The sequence below is a fragment of the Cyclopterus lumpus genome, chromosome 21, assembly GCF_009769545.1.
Source record: "Cyclopterus lumpus isolate fCycLum1 chromosome 21, fCycLum1.pri, whole genome shotgun sequence".
NCBI lineage: Eukaryota > Metazoa > Chordata > Actinopteri > Perciformes > Cyclopteridae > Cyclopterus > Cyclopterus lumpus.
Window position 1 is genome coordinate 9,566,723 of NC_046986.1, and position 18,381 is coordinate 9,585,103.

Genomic DNA, 18,381 nt, shown 5'->3' on the forward strand with positions numbered 1-18,381 from the left:
TTTTTCGTTAAACTAGCTGCAGCTAACTTGTTATTGATAAGAGTGGGAACAACTGTAACATAATGTACCTACGAAATCCTATAACATGATCTCACTCTGTGATTACAGACAATACATCACAGCCATCCTTTCATTCAGGATGATGCTGCAAAGTATATAATTACAGTCACCGCTGACAGATTGATGACTAATGCTGACAACAATACCGTAGTCTATAAAACCCTGATTTCCCTCTGCTCGGTGTTAACATTTACAACAAAGTAGCAGTATATCAGTCCTTTGTGTTGGACGTACAGCCTACTTTCTGGGTATTACAGAGACTAATTTCATACAGAGTTTGTATGTTTGCATCTAAAGGTAAGCTGGCATAATTCAATGTACCTTATTATGTCTGTGCTGTCTATTTACAGTTTTTTGATCGATAAATTAAATTAGTCCTTTACCTCACCTGAATACTTTGATGCAAATATCAAGGCTGAGATGCTGTGCTAATTATTTTCACTCTCATTTTCACTCCAGGGCCTTTTGAGGAAATCATCAACAATGTGGACCGTTGCTCTCATTTTTTGTTTGGCAAATATTCCCATAGGAGGAGAGGCCAGTGATCAGCATTCAGAACCTTTCTCTGTATTTGAACTCACTGAAACTGCCTCCCCGGGTCTCTTAATACCGGAAAAACAGAAACCCAACAGCTCAATTCATCCACCTCAAGTAGGGCAACAAACACCTAACCATCCCATGTGCTTGGAGTCCGCTGGAATCAGAGACGTCTTCAAATATGTCCATACTGTGGTCTCTGTTGTCGTTTTTGTTGTCGGAATAATGGGAAACGCAGCCTTACTGAAGATCATATATGTGAACAAATGCATGAGAAGTGGACCAAACATTCTCATTGCGAGTCTTGCTTTGGGGGATCTGATCCACATTGTGATCGACATTCCAATCAACGCATACAGGGTGAGTTAACTGTTAACCTTGCGCTGTGTCACAATTACAACGAGAACACAATGTTGCACCTTATCCTGTCCTCTGCTCTCTTTATCTATTTCAAAACTTCAATCTCACCTCGAATTGATTGTGAGGCTGTTTTTTTTTCCACTGAAAATGGTCTTGTTTCTCTTTTTTTCTACAGCTCATGGCAGAAGATTGGCCATTTGGTTTGTTGCTGTGCAAACTTGTCCCTTTCATACAGAAAACCTCTGTTGGAATTACTGTGTTGAGCTTATGTGCTTTGAGTGTTGACAGGTACGGAGTAAGCTGCACTGTCCTGTGCCCTACAATAAAGTAGTGTTGGCTGGCTATTATCTGTATTTCATCAAGCAGACAGATTTGTTTAGCATTAGTCTTTGAAATCTACTTTAACTGAAAAATCTATTATTGTTCCAGACAAAAAAATCCCCCAAGTCATAACATTTTCCCATTGATTTCGCAGATACCGAGCTGTAGTATCCTGGAATCGAATCAAAGGCATCAGGGTTCCAGTGTGGACAGCAATAGAAATATCTCTGATATGGGTTATTTCTATCCTGCTGGCTCTGCCTGAAGTTGTCGGCTTTGACATGATAACAATGGACTATAAAGACAAGCATCTGAGGATATGTCTGCTTCATCCCATACAAACCACTCCGTTCATGCAGGTAATGTAATAATCTCCAGCCAAAGCAACAGGACAAAATAAACAAATCAACATGTGTTTGATTTGTGTTTTCCTTTTCAGCATACAGCAACACGAACAATGGCTCTAATATGACTTCTCGTAACTTTATCCAATATATGCCCACATCTTCTTGTAGATATCCCTGTAAACCTGTCTGACATTGTTTTATACATACTGTGACATAGCAACAGCGGAGCATCATGTCATCTGTAACACTGACTGACTGTGGGCTTCTGTCATGTTTAATCAACAGTTTTATAAATCAGTAAAGGACTGGTGGCTGTTTGGCTTCTATTTTTGCATGCCACTGGCTTGGACTGCCGTCTTCTACACACTCATGACCAGGAAAATGCTGAGGAACACTGATAACACATTGAGCGACCACACCAAGCAGGTTATTACTTTTGAGCACATTTTGCCACTTTTTTTCCTATTGCAAATTGCTCATATTTTTGCATAACATCCACCTTGATATTGATAATATTCTTTCCTTTTTAAGAGACGAGAAGTCGCAAAAACCGTCTTCTGCCTGGTGCTTGTCTTTGCACTTTGTTGGTTACCTCTATACCTCAGCAGAATCTTGAAATCAACCATGTATGATGAGAAAGATCCTAAACGGTGTCAGCTACTAAGGTGAGCATTATGTACCTGAATTCGGTACCTTTTTCCATTCTTCTTTACCTGGTACATGCTCTTTTGTCTGATTAGTACCTATTGTTCACCCTCCTTTTTTCAGTGTCTTTCTTGTGATGGACTATTTTGGCATTAATATGGCGTCACTCAACTCGTGCATCAACCCTATTGCATTGTACACAGTCAGCAAGAGATTTAAAAGATGTTTCAAGGTAAGATATATGCTGTCATGGCCATTTGGTTCCTATGTAGGGTACTATTCACTTGTCTGGTGGGGATGAAAGCATTGTGATCCACATTGGATGTGCTATCAGATGTGTCATCAGGGACATATGGAGTCATGTCTACAAAAGGCCCAGACTGGAGCAAGCAATCACCCAAGGGTGTAATAAGTGAAAATGCTCTGGAAAAACCTTGTCAGAAGAAAAACAGACACGTGGCAATCTACCAGACAGTTTGTCACTGAATCAGAGTGATGTGTTATGAGGAAGAGGAAAACATGGCTTCAAGGCAATCTTCAAAAAAACACTTCTTTAAAAGACTTTTTAAAAGGTATTGTATTTCTAGCTTAGAAGCACATGCCTACAACATACTTTGATTTGTTTTTGTCTTTGGGTTTGTGCACACTGTGGCGCAAAAGCTACTCTTCCTCTGCAATAATAGTTTTTATATCACTATTTTTTATTTCTGGCTTGTCCTTTTAATACATCCCATTTTCTTTCATTAAAAGAAAATTCAACTTGAGATTGCTTTTACATGCAAAAACAACCCCCCTGCTTTCTATCATGCCTTCTCTGTACCAAAGTAACAAAGGCTTCTTTCTCTGTCATTAAAAAACATACAAATAGGCACAACTGCATTCTACTCAGATTATCCCGTGAATACTACACACACAGACACACACACACACACACAGATGCACTTTGTACTGTGCCATTATCTCCACGTAACGCTGCTGGTAAATATGTGTTGTTCGCTGACCAAATGTTTGTGTGTGTGTGGTCCTTCAGGCGTGTCTGTGCAGTTGGTGTGTACCTCTCCAAGCGGTTTCCCATGAGGAGTCTGTTTTGAAGTCCAGAATGCAGGATCAAGCCTCAGAGCAGAGCTGCAACATCAAAGCTCACGAGCCGACTTCCACACCCTCTACCTGAGAACACCTTACTGTGTTAACAAGACACAGTATTTATATATATATATATATATATATATATATATATATATATATATATATATATATATATATGCCTACCAAAACAGCTCTATCTGTAGCTCAGAAACCATGACATGCCATCCAGATAATGTAACATACCTTATGAATAACATGCAGCACTGTCTTTTGTTCTGCCGTCGTCAGTTGAACATCTGCTTTGGTATGAGCAACATGGAGTCAGACTATTTGCCCCTGGGGCTTAACTCACGCCCAACCATTACATCAGATTTTACCTACTACCTATCCTGTATCATGCATCACGGTTCTTAAATCACTATTTTGGGCATGACGCTAACCTGGCACCCATCAACACAAATCCTGTCACGGCTTACCGCCTGCATATGTATATATTTTTTTCTTCATTCTGTTTCTGGATTCTCTTAAAGACATTGTACCGTACGAAATCAAGCAAATGAGAATCCAAAATTATTACGGTGGGTTTCATGGGGCGCTGTGGTATTATTATAGCACATAAATGTGCGTCTTCATCTCTGTTAAGTTTCCCCCGCGTACACAAAGAGTTTATAGCGTTCCTTTTTTTGTTCTTGAACCCCGTAAAAAAACATTTCAAATTGGTGCCACAAGTAGATTCTGTCTCCGCCACTGAATGACTGATTGATGGTGGCCTATTTTTAATGCATTGTTAAATGTGTAATGCATGGAGACACTTTATAAAAGACCTGAGAGAGGGGAAGAAGGAAAACGAAGATGACAGAATGAGGTCAGGAGGAGAGAGGGATGGGAGGGGTGAGGGGTAGAGATGAGCACCTGATAGGTCTTCCTGTCACAGGACAAGGCAAGCACAAATAGAGCGCTGTTCTTCAACTAATGCCGTATCAGTCGGCAAAACTGTCTTGATGCCGTGCGCAGCAATGCCTATTAAAAGTTTATCTCGTCTAAGTAAAGAGCGCAACACTCAACTGTTTCAGTTGTTTGTTGGAATAAAAGTGTTTGAATACGTGTGATGTTTGTGATGTTCATGTAGAAGAGATGCGTAATAAGGACAAAGCCTTGTGATATTTTCTAAAGCATACTTTCCAGTAAAGTACTGTATGTGGCCCAAATTAAACTTTCAGCCCATGGTACTTTTCATTGTTTTTAAGCACATGCAGCATGATCGCGCGGTAATAAAACGTATACTTTATTATTAAAGTAGATATGAAATGAAACCATGTATATAAAAATGGCAACTTTGTTCTATTTTGTGACTTTGTACATTGTGTTTGTTGCTCTTTTGGCACATTAAATATGGAGCACGAGGAACTGGTTCCACATCGCATCACTTCAAACCAGCAGGCGGCCATCTTTATGTACTCAATCGATTATCTTTGCTCCCCCCCCCCACATACAAACACAAGATTCAGCATACGGCAGTGACAATCAGGTTTATATTTGTTATTATGAGAGATTAGCAAGAATCAATGTAATCCTTTCAAATTTACATACTGTATATACCACAGTCCTCACCATTGTATATTTAGCCGTCAATCTGAGTATTTTCAAGTTGTAAAGACACATTTGAGCCATCTGACTCAAAATGTGTTTGTGGTTAGAGATGCCAAAAATATGTTTCAAGAGAACAGAGAGAGTGACATGCATGCGTTCCAGCCCACACAGACATATTACCTGCTGCGCTACACTCTCTGTTCTGTCATAAGAGAGTGTCTCTGTGTCTCTTAGGCTTTGACTGTTGGATACAACAGTGTGTTGGACAGGATATGAGCGTTCAATATGCTCATTTGTACGGAAGCCAATTTGCACTGCTTTTGATCTATAACAACCTAGTCCGTGTATTTTATGTATTTATGTACATATATGTACATACACATTTTTGGAATTTGTCCTGTTTGGTTTTCCTATTTCCTTTTTTCTGTGTTTATTAGCCTCATTTCTTTCTTTCTTTTTTCATATTCAATTTGCATGGCGTTTCAGATGGCTTTGCTTTTTTTTTATTTGTACCACTAACTAACTCACTTGATGGAAATCCAAGGTTTATGTTCAAGCAGCACACTTCATCCGAAGCTTCCGTCAGATACTAATTTGTGTCAAATGCTGTCAAATGCTCAATGCTCCTCAGTTAATGTAAATGCCAGCAGATAATTAACAAATGGTGCAGTGTTACCATGTCCCCAGCAGTAAAAGATCACAAATGCCAAGATGACACTGACATCAAGCTCCGGTATCCAGAGAAGGGTGACGTCAGTGTCAACATCAGCGAGAGAGCGGGTGTCTGAGACCTTCTTTAGTAATCTCTGTACACACGAGGCTCCGATAGGGCTCCCCACGGTGCTGCCCAGACTCCCCAGACTGTGGATTTAATTAAACAGTGTGAAATTAATTAATCAGTGGGGTGGCAGGTAAAAGGACTTCTCACTGGAACTGCTCACACAACCAAGACAAGCATTTCATGTGCCCTGACAGTTATTAATTCACTCTATGTTTTATTATATTGTTTCTATATAGAGAATGCGGAAATTCTCGGAGATTAAAAAGCTTGGCATGGGAAAAAAAAGTCATGCAAATTATCAAAATAACAGCTCCCGAAAATCAAAGTGTAAACCTGTGTTTGATCTGTTCTATCAATTAATTAAAAAAAAATTCAGTTCTGTATAATAATGTGGTGCAAATTAGATGGAAATGAGATAAAATATTCATTTAGTTATCTGGGGAATCTGCCTGGAGGGCTTTTTAGTCTTCAGTCTGGCTCAAAATGCTGTCCATATGGCAATTATGTACAGTAGTGTTGCAGGAGGATTGGTCTGATGCCTACTGGCAGAGAGGAGCCTGCCTGTGACAAACTGCTGCTAGGATCTGATGTGAGTTGAGGGAGATAATGAGGCTGTTGTAAGCCTTAAGTATAGAGCCTGCCCCCGGGGTGGCACATCGTGGGGCTCAGGCTCCCTCATTGTTGCATGTGCTGCTGAAGATTAAAAACACATTTACTTTATTCTCATAAACTTTGTCAGTACTTCCCACAACTCTTTGGACAACTTCTGCTTTCATGTGGCAAGCCTCTTGACATTGCTTTGTGCAGGAGCTGCTTCTTTTTTTTCTTCTTCTTCTTCTTCACAGTTTGTAGATCTGAAGTCTTGATTTGATTCTGCTTTGAGCTATGTATAGCTCTTTTTAAGCACCCCACCAGAGGACGTGTACGTTCCTGGGTACATCCTACGGTGACTTTGACGAATGCCATATTTTGATAGAGAACATTTTTAATAACGATCCCATCAGGCGTGGCATGGTTTTTCAAATACGATTTTACTATCAGGGTAAAAGAAAATGATACGGGTGAGGAAGTATAATTTACATTGTTGGTTATAAAACATTCCTATGCCTGCTGTGTTGTGAAGAGGACTGTCCAGCTCATGTGAGGAACTCTTTACACCCGCTGCAGGTTGGATGCCTCCACCACACTAGCTGTCTCATATACAGCGTGTTCCTTGGAAAACAATGGTGCAAATTTAGCACTGTGTCCAATTTAGACTCACACCACACTACAGGTTTTCTGTTTGAGTGTAACAAGGACACCATGCAACCGAGTGCAATACACCAAAACAATCCCTACAGTGTGTGCAGAGCAAATGAGTCCCCTGGGAGAATTGCTGTTAATGTTTGATGACATCGAACGTATTGTTTACTGAATGCAGGTAGCTTTAGACAGTATTTAGAGTTTTAACTTCCTTACAATATAGCAGCAGGCATTTAATTAGGGGCGTGCGTACAAAATAGCAGGGTAAGGGAAAGTGAGAGAGAGAGCGAGTGAGAGAGAGAGAGAGAGAGAGAGAAACACTCCAGCCAATGGCAATGCAACTTCAGAGAAACCTGCAGGCAGAGTCAGACTACTGGGCAGAGCGGCAGGTGGTCACTCAACCATGGGATTAAAAAGCATTTAAGCCTTGTACCAGCACCCCCCCCCCATCTCGTTCTTTCATCCAGCCATTTTATTTCTGGTCATCCAGGAGAGAAAAAAAAAAAAAACTAATGTTCAGTGCCTGGGTTGTTATTGCTGGTGCAAAACCGTGGGTTACAGGTTCTTCACGACGCCAGCATCTATAAGTGTATCGCAGGGCTTTCTTGCAGAAAAACCATAATGAGCCGAGTCTAAAAGGGTTTCTGTGTTCTGGTTTAGGTGCAAAATGGACTGTCACTACTGTTTATTTCATTCATGTTCGGATGTAATGGAAAACATGCAATCAAATGTAGGACACGTTTACTAGAGTGGTTCACTTCACACTTCTATTCACACTTCTAATGCCTCTCGGGCAACCACAGGCACATTTTTGACAGGCTATTGACATATTTATAGGCAGCTCTCGTGAGTGCATGGACTTGATTAGCACAAATCTATGCCACAAAATAAATCACCAGCTAAGGTATCCCAAATGTATTGTGCTGAGTGTTAGTGCCAAGAGGATGTTGGTGAAAACACGTTTGATTCAGTGGCCACCAGAGGACCACAGACCCCTGCCTGACTGTGGCTTTTTTTGATGGGCAATGATGAAAGCACAGGTGGATGTGAGAAATCTCCCCTCCCTCTGCTGCTGCATACTCCTCTTCTGTGGTTTCTTATTAGCACAGGAGTGGAAGCTTGCAGTCTGGCTGCTAGGCACAGTGGGTCAGTGCTCACAAAGCTCTGTTTGTTCCCTGGCTGCAGGGCTCCCAGGGTAATCTTGGCTCCAGAGGGGAGACAAACAAAAAGGCACCACTGTCTCAAACACTGAAGCTGCTCTCCAACACATTCGTCTTTTCTACTCAATGGGGCACATTGCTCTTCTTTGGAGAGCAATGGCAAAAGGAAACACGCTTTTTTTTTTTTTTTTTTTAGAAACAGGGCCTCGGGATAGCAAAACTGCTGTTGTTCTGAGCTATCTTTTTTTTTTCTTAGTTTAAATGCCATTTTGAGTTGTTGCTTGTGGTGATACGTTTTTTCTTCTTTTTGCTTTGTGTTTTTCATCTCCTTTTGTCTAGCTTAGACTCAGAGCTCTTTGTCTTGTGCTGCTGTATCAACATATTATGAGTGAAACCCAAGGAAACCGCCGACAGCAACAGGCACATATAACACATCATATTTGAATTTCAGCTGCACTCACTAACTATGGACATTATATATAGTCCTGTTGAACCACAGCTGGTTTAGGTAAGATATAAAAATGTCTCTCAATTAAAATGAGGTATCTCAAGGTATCTCCTACGTCCATACACATTGTCTGCCTTTGATTTCTAAAGATGAAATAATGTGCAGGGGACTCTTCCAGCTGCTGTCAGGTCAGACATTCACTGTTGTGCTGCAATCTTCAGTCCAAGTATAACTCCATTATTGAGGGGACTTTAAAATGAGAGCTGTGTGACACACAGCGGGATGATTTAGTTTAATGACCATGGCAGTGACAGTGCTGTGATGGAAATTGGACTCCCCCTGCAAATTTACATCACTTGAGGGTACTTGGGGCTCTTTTAGCGGCTGCACTCCAGAGCACGAGCCATCAGGAGGTCCTGGATATGTCATGCTTGTCACCTTCCTTTAAGTGCATCTGCAGACGTGGGAGAGGGATTAATATTATATAGCCTACGGAAGCACAGAGGCCATCTTATCAGCACTGCAGATGTGATAAGCACCTCTACCCCCATAAAACCAGGAGCGATCTCCAAGCAAAGAGACAAGCATCTCTTTGTGTTGTTTCCTGACACAGCTTCAGAGTTTCAATGGGGCTTTAGTGGCAGATATGATGCAATTTCACATCTGTTGTAATTTGATGTGCCTGGATCACCCTCTGTGAAATCGTCTTGATCGCAACATGGCTCCTTTCAATTATTTAGAAAGTTGGCATATGGCTTGAAAGATCGTAATCAGATTTCTTTTGATTTTGAGGTATTCAGAATAGCTTATACCACGAGCACCCAAAAAGGCCTGACTCTGTGATCACGTTATTTGGTAGCTTAGGATCCACACACTCCTCTTTTCATAGAAAATAAATAAATAAAATGCTGGATTTATTTATTTAATAAAAATGTCACTTTTCTGAAAATATTTTCCCATCATTGCCGTGACACTCATTTCACATTAGTTCACATCAATGCAGATGTCAGTGTGCACAAATTGCATTGCCCTCAAACTGATTTCTGAGCTGTGAATTGAAGTTATGGCAACCGTTGCTGTCACTTCAGTTTTATCAGAAAAGCAGCCAGTGGAACCATGGAAACAAGATGTGGCATACAAAACGTCTACATCAAAGCCAGCATATACTGTAATTAGAATTTATTGAAGCCTACTCAGTCAGAAAAGGTACATGATCTGCTGAGCCTTTGGATGCAGTCCCATACCTTCCATTAAACATAGTACAGCGCATTAAGCTTTGGAATTACATGATGCAAAAATGGATGCGCTCATTCGTGAATTTGTTGCCGCTAACAGGAATACGGCATTTGTGTGTTCCAGTTTTACTGTATGGCAAGAAGCAGCCGACAAATAAAAAGCACCTGTTTGTATGAAAAACATTTTGTCTGTGACATTGCATAGGCATTATAACTAGATAATCATACTTATCAATCATGATCTGTATGTCATGCTAACAAGCATAGCTTTATGGCGATATATTTAGAGTAAAACACAGAACATAAATAACTTCATGCATGCCTAGAAGCTGAAAGTTTAGAGACCTTGAGGGTCTTCAGTAAAAAAAAAAAAAAGAAAAGAAAAGATATGTTCCCTCACAAGTGTGGTGGCGTGTTTTCTTACACAAGACCTAAAATGCGTGCCACCCACCAGCGACAGGGCATAATGACTCGGCAAGCTACCCGGCATCCTCTGTAGTGGTAAGGCCAGGGCCAGTGTCCACGCAGAGGCTCGCATATCCTCTGACAGTGAGTGTAGCTGCGTTGGCACTCTGCGCAGCAGATCCCCTGGTGGTCTAACATGGTGTCAAAGGTCATGGCATCTTCCTCTCCGGACCCTCCGCTGCGCTGCAGTTTGGAAAAGCAATGTTAACTTTGAAGAGCAATCTTTTTTCTTTTTTCTTTTTCTTTTTTTTGGTATCTGTACTCATTTGCAATTCAAATCTTTTCAAAAACTTCTTATCCTCCGAGACGGGTGACTACAGTTCTTTTAGGCACATTCATTTTTTATGACCAATGGGAATTTTCACTTCAGTTCAAAACTTCAACTGCATCAACAATTGCAGCTGTTCCCCCAATGACCTCCAATCATAGCCAATGAATGATATGACACCTACTCAACAGCTGGCAGAGGTTAGTACATTTCTTACTTCTATTTCTGTAAAAATATATTTTTTACCAATGCGGGCATTTTACGCAAGTTGTTGTGAAGTCATCTGAGAAAGTGTTGACAAAACAGAGAAACTTCAGTTCCTAATGTTACTTTAAGGGTTGCTTCAGGGCACAGTATCTGCCTCTTGATAGTTAATCAAAAATGCACCCGCTCTGGAGCGTTGTTTATCATAAACAGTGTTGTTGATGAAGTTAGAACTCACATGATAAGGGTTTTCGGGATTGTACGCTGACCCCGCAGCAGAGTGTGCCCCCTCCTCTTCTTCCACGACTTTGGAGGTGTCATCTTCCGTGTGACTCACCGGGCTCCTCTCCTCGGCAGATGTCTCCATCTCCTCTGTGTTAAACTGCCGTTTGGCTCGCTGTGTGTCTCTCTTTCTTCTCTCCCCATCTGTTACGGCAGCCACGAGAGGGAAGAGTTTTGGGTCAACATCCACAAGACGCTGTACATGTCCTCAGAGCTCAATCCTACACAGCCGGGGCTGTCTCAGACGTCCTGAATAATTGAATTAGCAGCAGTGATTTCAAGCAGTCGTGCATATTTCAAGATCATTCTTTTTTAATCCAGTACTAGAGCCTTTTTTGGTGTACTCTAAATGTAGAGTATGTTCAAGATGTTCAAGTGTTTCACCAACTTCTCAGACAAGGCTGCACATTTTTTTACAAGTGTGTCAGCAGATAAGCAGGGCAATCACAAGCACGCTTTAAATAAACTATGAAAGAATGTACAATAATAGTTGAAAATTAATGGACCGTGCTCTGTGAAGCAGGCCAGTTTTATAGACCCTGTGGGATGAAGCAATACATTATATCAAGAACGAAGAGACCATGGCAACCTTTAGAATAAATAGGTCGGAGCCAGTAAATGGGAAGGTCCCCGCAAAGACCCAGAATTGTGTTGCTCAGAAAGCTGGTGTCCTTCAGTGGCTGTTCTGCAGAAACCCACATGAGGAACTCCTCATCAAAACTCACTGGAATGACTTCATCAGTCTGGAAAGAAGGAAAAAAAGATTCAATTCAATTCAATGTGGTTCTACTTGCATTCAAGTTTCACAAAATAACGTGTGCCATAGCATCAACATTTAAAAAAAGTACACAATTATATTAATGTCCTAAAGAAAGAGAGATAAAGAAATGAAGATGTGCTTGCTATCAACCCTGCCATTTCTTTTTTTCTCCCACTTTTCAAAGTAGTGTCTGTAGTGTGCAAATACCAGGTCAAACATCAGCGACTCTTTGTTGTGAGCTCCCATGTGTGGAAGATCGGCTTTGATTTGGGATTTTATATAGCACTTTTCTCCTCCAAAGAAGCGGATTCCGGTGATTCCCTGCACCAAATCACAGAGATGCCATGTTTACAGTTACAGCTTTGCTCACTTCGCTAAGCACACACAAAGTCCCAGCTGAACTACCTCAGGAAGGGAAAACAAGGACAAACTCACTCACAATTTGAAAGTCATGAATCTCCACAGCTTCCTCAGCTCCACTCCCAGTTTTAAATCTCTCCAGGTTGTTGTCTGAATCAATTTCCACGGAGCCCTGCCTCACCTCCCCATTGATGTTCATACTGTAACGGACATTATAAACCTGGCAGCATTCAAGGTGGAATGTTAAAAAAAAATGACGGATTAGTCAAGTTATGCAACACAATAGAAATGTGATCCAGAAAAACAAGCTTCCATACTGCTCATGCAATCCCTCTGCACAGTGATTATTGGTGTTGCTCACAGAAATCCTGTGAATTTTTTTAATCACACTAAGAATTGAGCAAAGCACCACAGGACCTTGGGGGGAATGGTTGCCCTACAGGTGAGCTCAACAGGACACAAACACATTACGCTATCTTATATAGGATGGAGCAGAGTAACCGGAACAATTTATGCCATAAAAGAATTAAAGATGCAATTTCACAGTCTGAATTGTGATGAATATGATTATTAATAGAGCATCCCAAAGCACCCTTTTCATGTACCTTACATAAATCTATTAGGGGCATGTGTAATACCTTTGGCATAATCCTCAGTGGACACTTACATTTTCATTGCTGACTTTCCACAAGTAGAGAGCAGCCATCGACGCACACAACATCAACACTGCACCGACAATGAGGGCTACGGCTCCAAATCTCACGAGGCGACTGACCGCAGCAGAGGTCGAAGTGCTGCTTTGTTCCTTCACAATGTCCAGAAGATATGGAGTAAGACATTATAAACACTCGCCAAGAACAACTGATGCGATTCTTGAAATCCTTAAGACTTTGCAAAAAATATGCAGGTTTATTTTTGAGTCACGGACGTCAATTGTATTACTCATCAAATACTTTTTAAGCCTGTATCTTACCAGAGGCGTGCAGTGTTCAAAACAGCCAGATCCATGAGTGGTATTTGGGATTTTGTCCATAGTCTCTCTCATGATGTCCTCTATAATTCTTCCACTAATGCTGTGGCTGCTCTTTTGAGATTCAGGTTATCCACCGGGAAGCTTTTTTTGACATTTGAGTGTGAATGACGCACGGTTGATATAAATTCTTTGAGCTAAATTCTTCATGTGAATGTTACCTGTAGGTCCTAAAGCAAGGTGGCCATCCTGTGCTTCCAAACAGGCAGTGATGTAATGGTTGGTAAAAAAAGGTTGTCAACTGATCTTTCAGTCAGTGTCAGGTGGAAAATATTTTTTGTAAGTTATGCCTTTCATTTATTCACCCACCTCTTATAGTTGTCAATTATTATATTCATTTATGTAAATATTGCCGATTTTTTTCCCCATTTTTCTCTGGTTACAGTTGTGGAATGAGCAGATTGCACTCCATGTAGTCAAACCGGTATGCAGAAGCGAGTCCTCTTTGGTCTTTATATTCCTATCAAATGCTGAAAAACAACACTGACTTACAATGCTGCACACACAGAAATAACCTTTGTTAATTGTTAACTTTCTAATTTGACAATGGGAGTAAGGTGGCCAAGGTGACTCTGTCCTTATCATAACTTAGAAAGAAGAAACATAGTAAGAAAAGAGATCCAAATGTGCAGGGCTGCTGTTGCTTGGAAACAGATTGAACCACGTATTTGGATAATTGGTTAGCTGGGAGGCAATCAGAAAAGGTGAGAGGATTCTTTGACCTTCAAAAAATATATATAATTGTAAGAGCATTTGATTTGAAATGTTGTATTTGTATGCAGAGTAAGGCAGTCTCGTAACTACATTGTTGTAAAAAGAATATGATATTGGCGTATGCTTTCTGTCAATTAAACTGTGATTGTTGGAGTACCACATTTTATTTATTGTGACTTATAAGCTCTGAAGGCAAATAAAAATGCATTCAGTTGGATAATTGAGGTTAGTCTGTGTGCTGTTGTGAATATTTCCTCAGGAAAATAGGTTGTTCTTAACTATGAGATTACATTTAAGAGCTGTAAGCCCAGATAGCTCACGCTTTAAATTGTTTTTTAACTGTTTATTTGTGCAACAATGTGACAAAATCTACCACAAACATGGTAAACTTTCATATTGATTGTTTTCCACAGCAGAGAGGCCCCTGTTCAGCCTAAATGTACATAGGGCATGCCCCTTAAATAGTAAAACATGCTCTCAAAAGTTCATAATAAAATTATTCTATACATTGAATCATTATGAAAAATATATTATTAATGTACAAAATCTTGCATATTACACTTGATACAATAAACAGTCATATATGAGCCAAAAGACACATGACAAACTACAAAACACTTCAACAATCCAACATAGATTAAATTAGGACAAAGGTACTGTACAGTATAAAGACCGGATCCCTTCTGATCGAAGTTTGATCTTTAAGAGTTTGTGTACTCTGGAATAGACATCTCATCCGCTTCCTGTATTCTAGCCGGCGTCGGTGGACCGACGAGAATATAATCAAATTCCTGGTGTTGAACTTTTTCGTACACACTTTGCAGACCGTTGGTTTTGGGTATGAGAGCCGGATAGTAGTTTTCCCTTCCGGTGTTCCGGGGAAGTGAGGCAGTCTTGTTGAAGGTTGACAGATGTGGTCCGCAGGCCATGCCGGTGTTGGGCCTTGTAGCCGAAGGGCTCCAGCATCGGTCCGAGTGTCCCAACACTTTGCACTCGCTAGTACATGCCCAGAGACCTGTGGGAAACAGGAGGGCTGTCAGGATGGAGACCAATACATTTGCTGAAACACCTGGTTGAAGTTGTTTTGGTGGTGAAAACCCCCCCAGTGAGCCCAGGTGTAAGATCAATCATAATGTGTCCAGTTTTTAGAAAACACATTATTGTAACAGGGCTACAATCTGTATGATGAATACAAAACAACTCAACCGCTTATTTCTCTGAATTTCCATTTAATTATTATTTCTCATAATGTTTTTTTTGACACTCACTGTTTGTTGGCGGCGACTCTTTTTTGTGCACATCTCCACTTATGTCAGAATCACTATCATTGAAGTCACTGTCCCCTTTTCCACTGTCCTTGCCACTGATGTGTGGATCTCTTGCTGAGATTGTTGTGAATGAATTACCCTTCCATATTGTTATTGGTCTGACTGTTTCTTTCCCATATCCCGGTAGCGTTGAGTAACCCTGCGAAGAGACGAACACATTCGGCACAGATTTTGAGTCACGATTCAGAAAATGACAATCGGCGCGAAATAAATACAAAATATCTCAGAAAAATAATGTCTTACCTTTAATTTGACATCCATCACCCTGCTGTTTGAGTCAAAGACGCCTGCCGTCTGCCTGCCATCCTCACAGCCCATCTCTGTTGTGTTGCTGCTGGCCAATGGAGGGTTCTCTGGGAATGGATGGGCATCAAACACTTTGCCTTTGTGGTTCGCAATCAATGAATCAACATGGCCACTTTCCACTTTCTCCACATTCTGTGTTTCTTCTTTATCATCGTAGACCCCCTCCACTGTCTCTTTTTTCCGGCGGCTGCAAATGGTTGTGATGAGAATAATAGCCAGCAGGAGAAGAGAGCAGCTCCCTGCCAGGACAATGATTATGGCTATGGATATGTCCCATTCAAAGAGCTCCTCGCTGCCATTTTGAGCCAAGGAAGGCAGACTGGGTAGAGTTCCTTCTATGAAGCTGAAGTGTATAATAGCTGTGGAGGTAAGTGCCGGGGATCCATTGTCACTGACCGAGACTGTGACTTTGACATTGTCTGCGAGATCATATGTCAGCTGTCGGCTCACATGCACCTTCCCGGTGTCTTTGTTGATAGAGAAACCCAGGTGTCCCCCCTCGGTGATTTTATAGGACAGCTGTGCATTTATGCCTTCATCAGCATCTGTGGCCTTTATCTGGGTTACCACATAACCTGCAGGTGTATCTTTGGGCAGGAAAACCTCAGCAGATCCTTTGTACAGGGGTGGCTCTATAATAGATGGTTGGTTGTCATTCTGATCCACTATTTTTAGTCTGATGACAGCTGTGCCCTGCAACCTCGGTGACCCCCCATCACTTGCTTGGATGTGTATGTCTAGCAGTTTCATCACTTCGTAATTAAAACTTCTCAGTGCATATATAGAGCCAGACACCGAATTAAGAGACACAAAGGTGTTTACTGGGGAGCCCATGATGACACTGTCCACCAGTCTGTATGCAAGTTTGCCGTTATTGCCCAGATCCGCGTCACTGGCCTCCACAGTAGTGATATAAGCTCCGGGGGCGTTGTTTTCCGCCACTGAAACTTCATACACAGCTTTGGTGAAGTGAGGGGCGTTGTCGTTCTCGTCGCTAAGTCTGATGGTGTACTGAGTGATCTTTCTCAGCGGAGGTGACCCAAAATCCTCAGCCATGACAGTCAAGTTGTATTCACTAATCCTCTCCCTGTCTAGCACCGCCGCTGTGACTATCATGTAGCTGTCCTCGTAAGCCTGCCGGAGTTTGAAATGGTCGTGGCCGTACACGGTGCAGTGGACCTGGCTGTTCACACCCGAGTCTCTGTCCAAGGTGCTGATCAGCGCCACCAGGCTGTCCTTGTCTGCCCCCTCGCTGATGTATGCGATGCCTGTCGTGGTGGAGGTCATCGGGGTGATGCTGATTTCTGGGACATTGTCGTTCACGTCTGTGACGTGAATTATGATTTTGCACACGGAAGGGGTCGGGTTGGGTCCCAGATCGGTCGCCTGGACGTCTAGCTCATAGGTGTTTTTGTCCTCAAAATCCACAGTGCTCCTGAGAGTCAGTCGACCTGATTTATTATCCACTTGGAAAAGTTCTCGGATCTCGTGAGAAACCTGTTTTCCGAACCCGTAGACGACCTCTCCGTTCAAGCCCTCATCAGCATCAACTGCGTTTAAGTCCAGTATAACTGCGCCCGCCGGTGCGTCCTCCGGCAGACTGACTGAGAAACTGTTCTGGTCAAAAACGGGACTATTGTCATTAAAGTCAGTCACTTTGATAGTTATCTTTGTTGACCCCGATCTGTACGGGTTTCCTCCGTCTGTGGCGACCAGGTCCACGGTGCATGATGACTGAGTCTCCCTGTCTAGCTCTTTCATTAGCACCAATTCCGCATATTTAACCCCATCCGCTCTCAGGAGCACATCAATGGTGAAATGACTGTTGACAGAAATTTGATAGCTTTGGATGTAGTTGGACCCGACATCTGCGTCCGCAGCCGGGTCTAAAGGGATGCGAGACCCCACGGCTGCGTTCTCGGAGATCTCCACAATAGATTCTTTGTTTGGAAACTCCGGAGAGTTGTCATTGATGTCCTTTATCTCCACCTCGACGTGAATCAATCTGTAGCGCTCTTTGGAGAAATTCACCACGTCAAAAGTGATCAGACACTGTGGAGTGTGTCTGCAGATTCTTTCTCTGTCTATTCGTTCCCCGACAGTGAGTTCCCCGTTGCTTTCTCTCACCCGGATGAACGAATCGTTGAATTGTTTCATCATCCTGAAATTGGTCTTGGAGGAATGAGACAGAGTCAAGGACATGTCCTTGGCAAGGTTTCCGATGACTGTACCTGACGCGTCCTCCTCGTTGGTCTGGTATCGAATAGTATTTCCCTCGGACTGAGCCAGGGAGGCAAATAAGAATTGATGGATTGAGAAAATAAAAATCCACCGGTGCCAATAAGTTATACATTTGCCCTTTATCATCTTCGTCGTAATCCTCCCCTCGGTAAGCAGCCTCATTGTGTACTGAACAGATGAGACCCGGTTCACGTCCGGAGTGAGCTCTCCATGCAGGCTCACACTTTTATGAACTGAACAGTGCTGGAAGTGAAAGTTGCTCGCTCCTCCGCGCGCAGCCAGTGAGATGCGCTTGTTGCCTCGCCTTCAACACAGCTCACACAACTCTGCAGTGGCGGGGTTTATAGAGCTCCTCATGCTAATGAGACCAAGTGTGACCAATCCCTCGCTCCAGAATTAAAAAAATACCCCCGCGTGAAAAAAGAAAGAGAAAAAAAAAAGAAAGAAGAAGCTCTAAGCCTGTTTTTTTTGTGGTTTTTTTTTGAGAATGTACGCTGGAGGAAGTTGAATAGAAGAAAAAAAAGGGCACAAAGATATGCCATTGCTTGAAGATAGTCGCTGCACTGGTTATCGTCGTTTTACAGCCAACACCGAGTGATGCTTTTATTTAG

General features: G+C 42.0%; 3 protein-coding genes across 3 annotated transcripts; 1 reads left to right on the forward strand and 2 right to left on the reverse strand.

The window, feature by feature from the left end:
- The first annotated feature begins 543 nt into the window (after window positions 1–543).
- On the forward strand, window positions 544–3,441 carry ednrbb (endothelin receptor type Bb). The gene is made up of 7 exons (XM_034561833.1): window positions 544–957; window positions 1,133–1,245; window positions 1,433–1,637; window positions 1,911–2,051; window positions 2,157–2,290; window positions 2,394–2,502; window positions 3,301–3,441. The coding sequence occupies exons 1-7, from the start codon at window positions 544–546 to the stop codon at window positions 3,439–3,441; spliced, it is 1,257 nt and encodes a 418-aa protein (XP_034417724.1).
- A 6,791-nt stretch (window positions 3,442–10,232) lies between these two features.
- cnmd (chondromodulin) lies at window positions 10,233–13,196 on the reverse strand. The gene is made up of 7 exons (XM_034562188.1): window positions 13,125–13,196; window positions 12,819–12,956; window positions 12,231–12,371; window positions 11,999–12,112; window positions 11,621–11,774; window positions 10,988–11,175; window positions 10,233–10,460 (listed from the first exon to the last, which is right to left on the reverse strand). Exons 1-7 carry the CDS (start codon window positions 13,194–13,196, stop codon window positions 10,233–10,235), a joined length of 1,035 nt encoding a protein of 344 aa, XP_034418079.1.
- A 1,036-nt stretch (window positions 13,197–14,232) lies between these two features.
- si:ch211-199f5.1 (protocadherin-8) lies at window positions 14,233–18,088 on the reverse strand. Its single transcript, XM_034562280.1, has 3 exons — window positions 15,467–18,088; window positions 15,164–15,362; window positions 14,233–14,910 (listed from the first exon to the last, which is right to left on the reverse strand). Exons 1-3 carry the CDS (start codon window positions 17,930–17,932, stop codon window positions 14,597–14,599), a joined length of 2,979 nt encoding a protein of 992 aa, XP_034418171.1. The 5' UTR covers window positions 17,933–18,088; the 3' UTR covers window positions 14,233–14,596.
- Window positions 18,089–18,381: the final 293 nt, after the last annotated feature.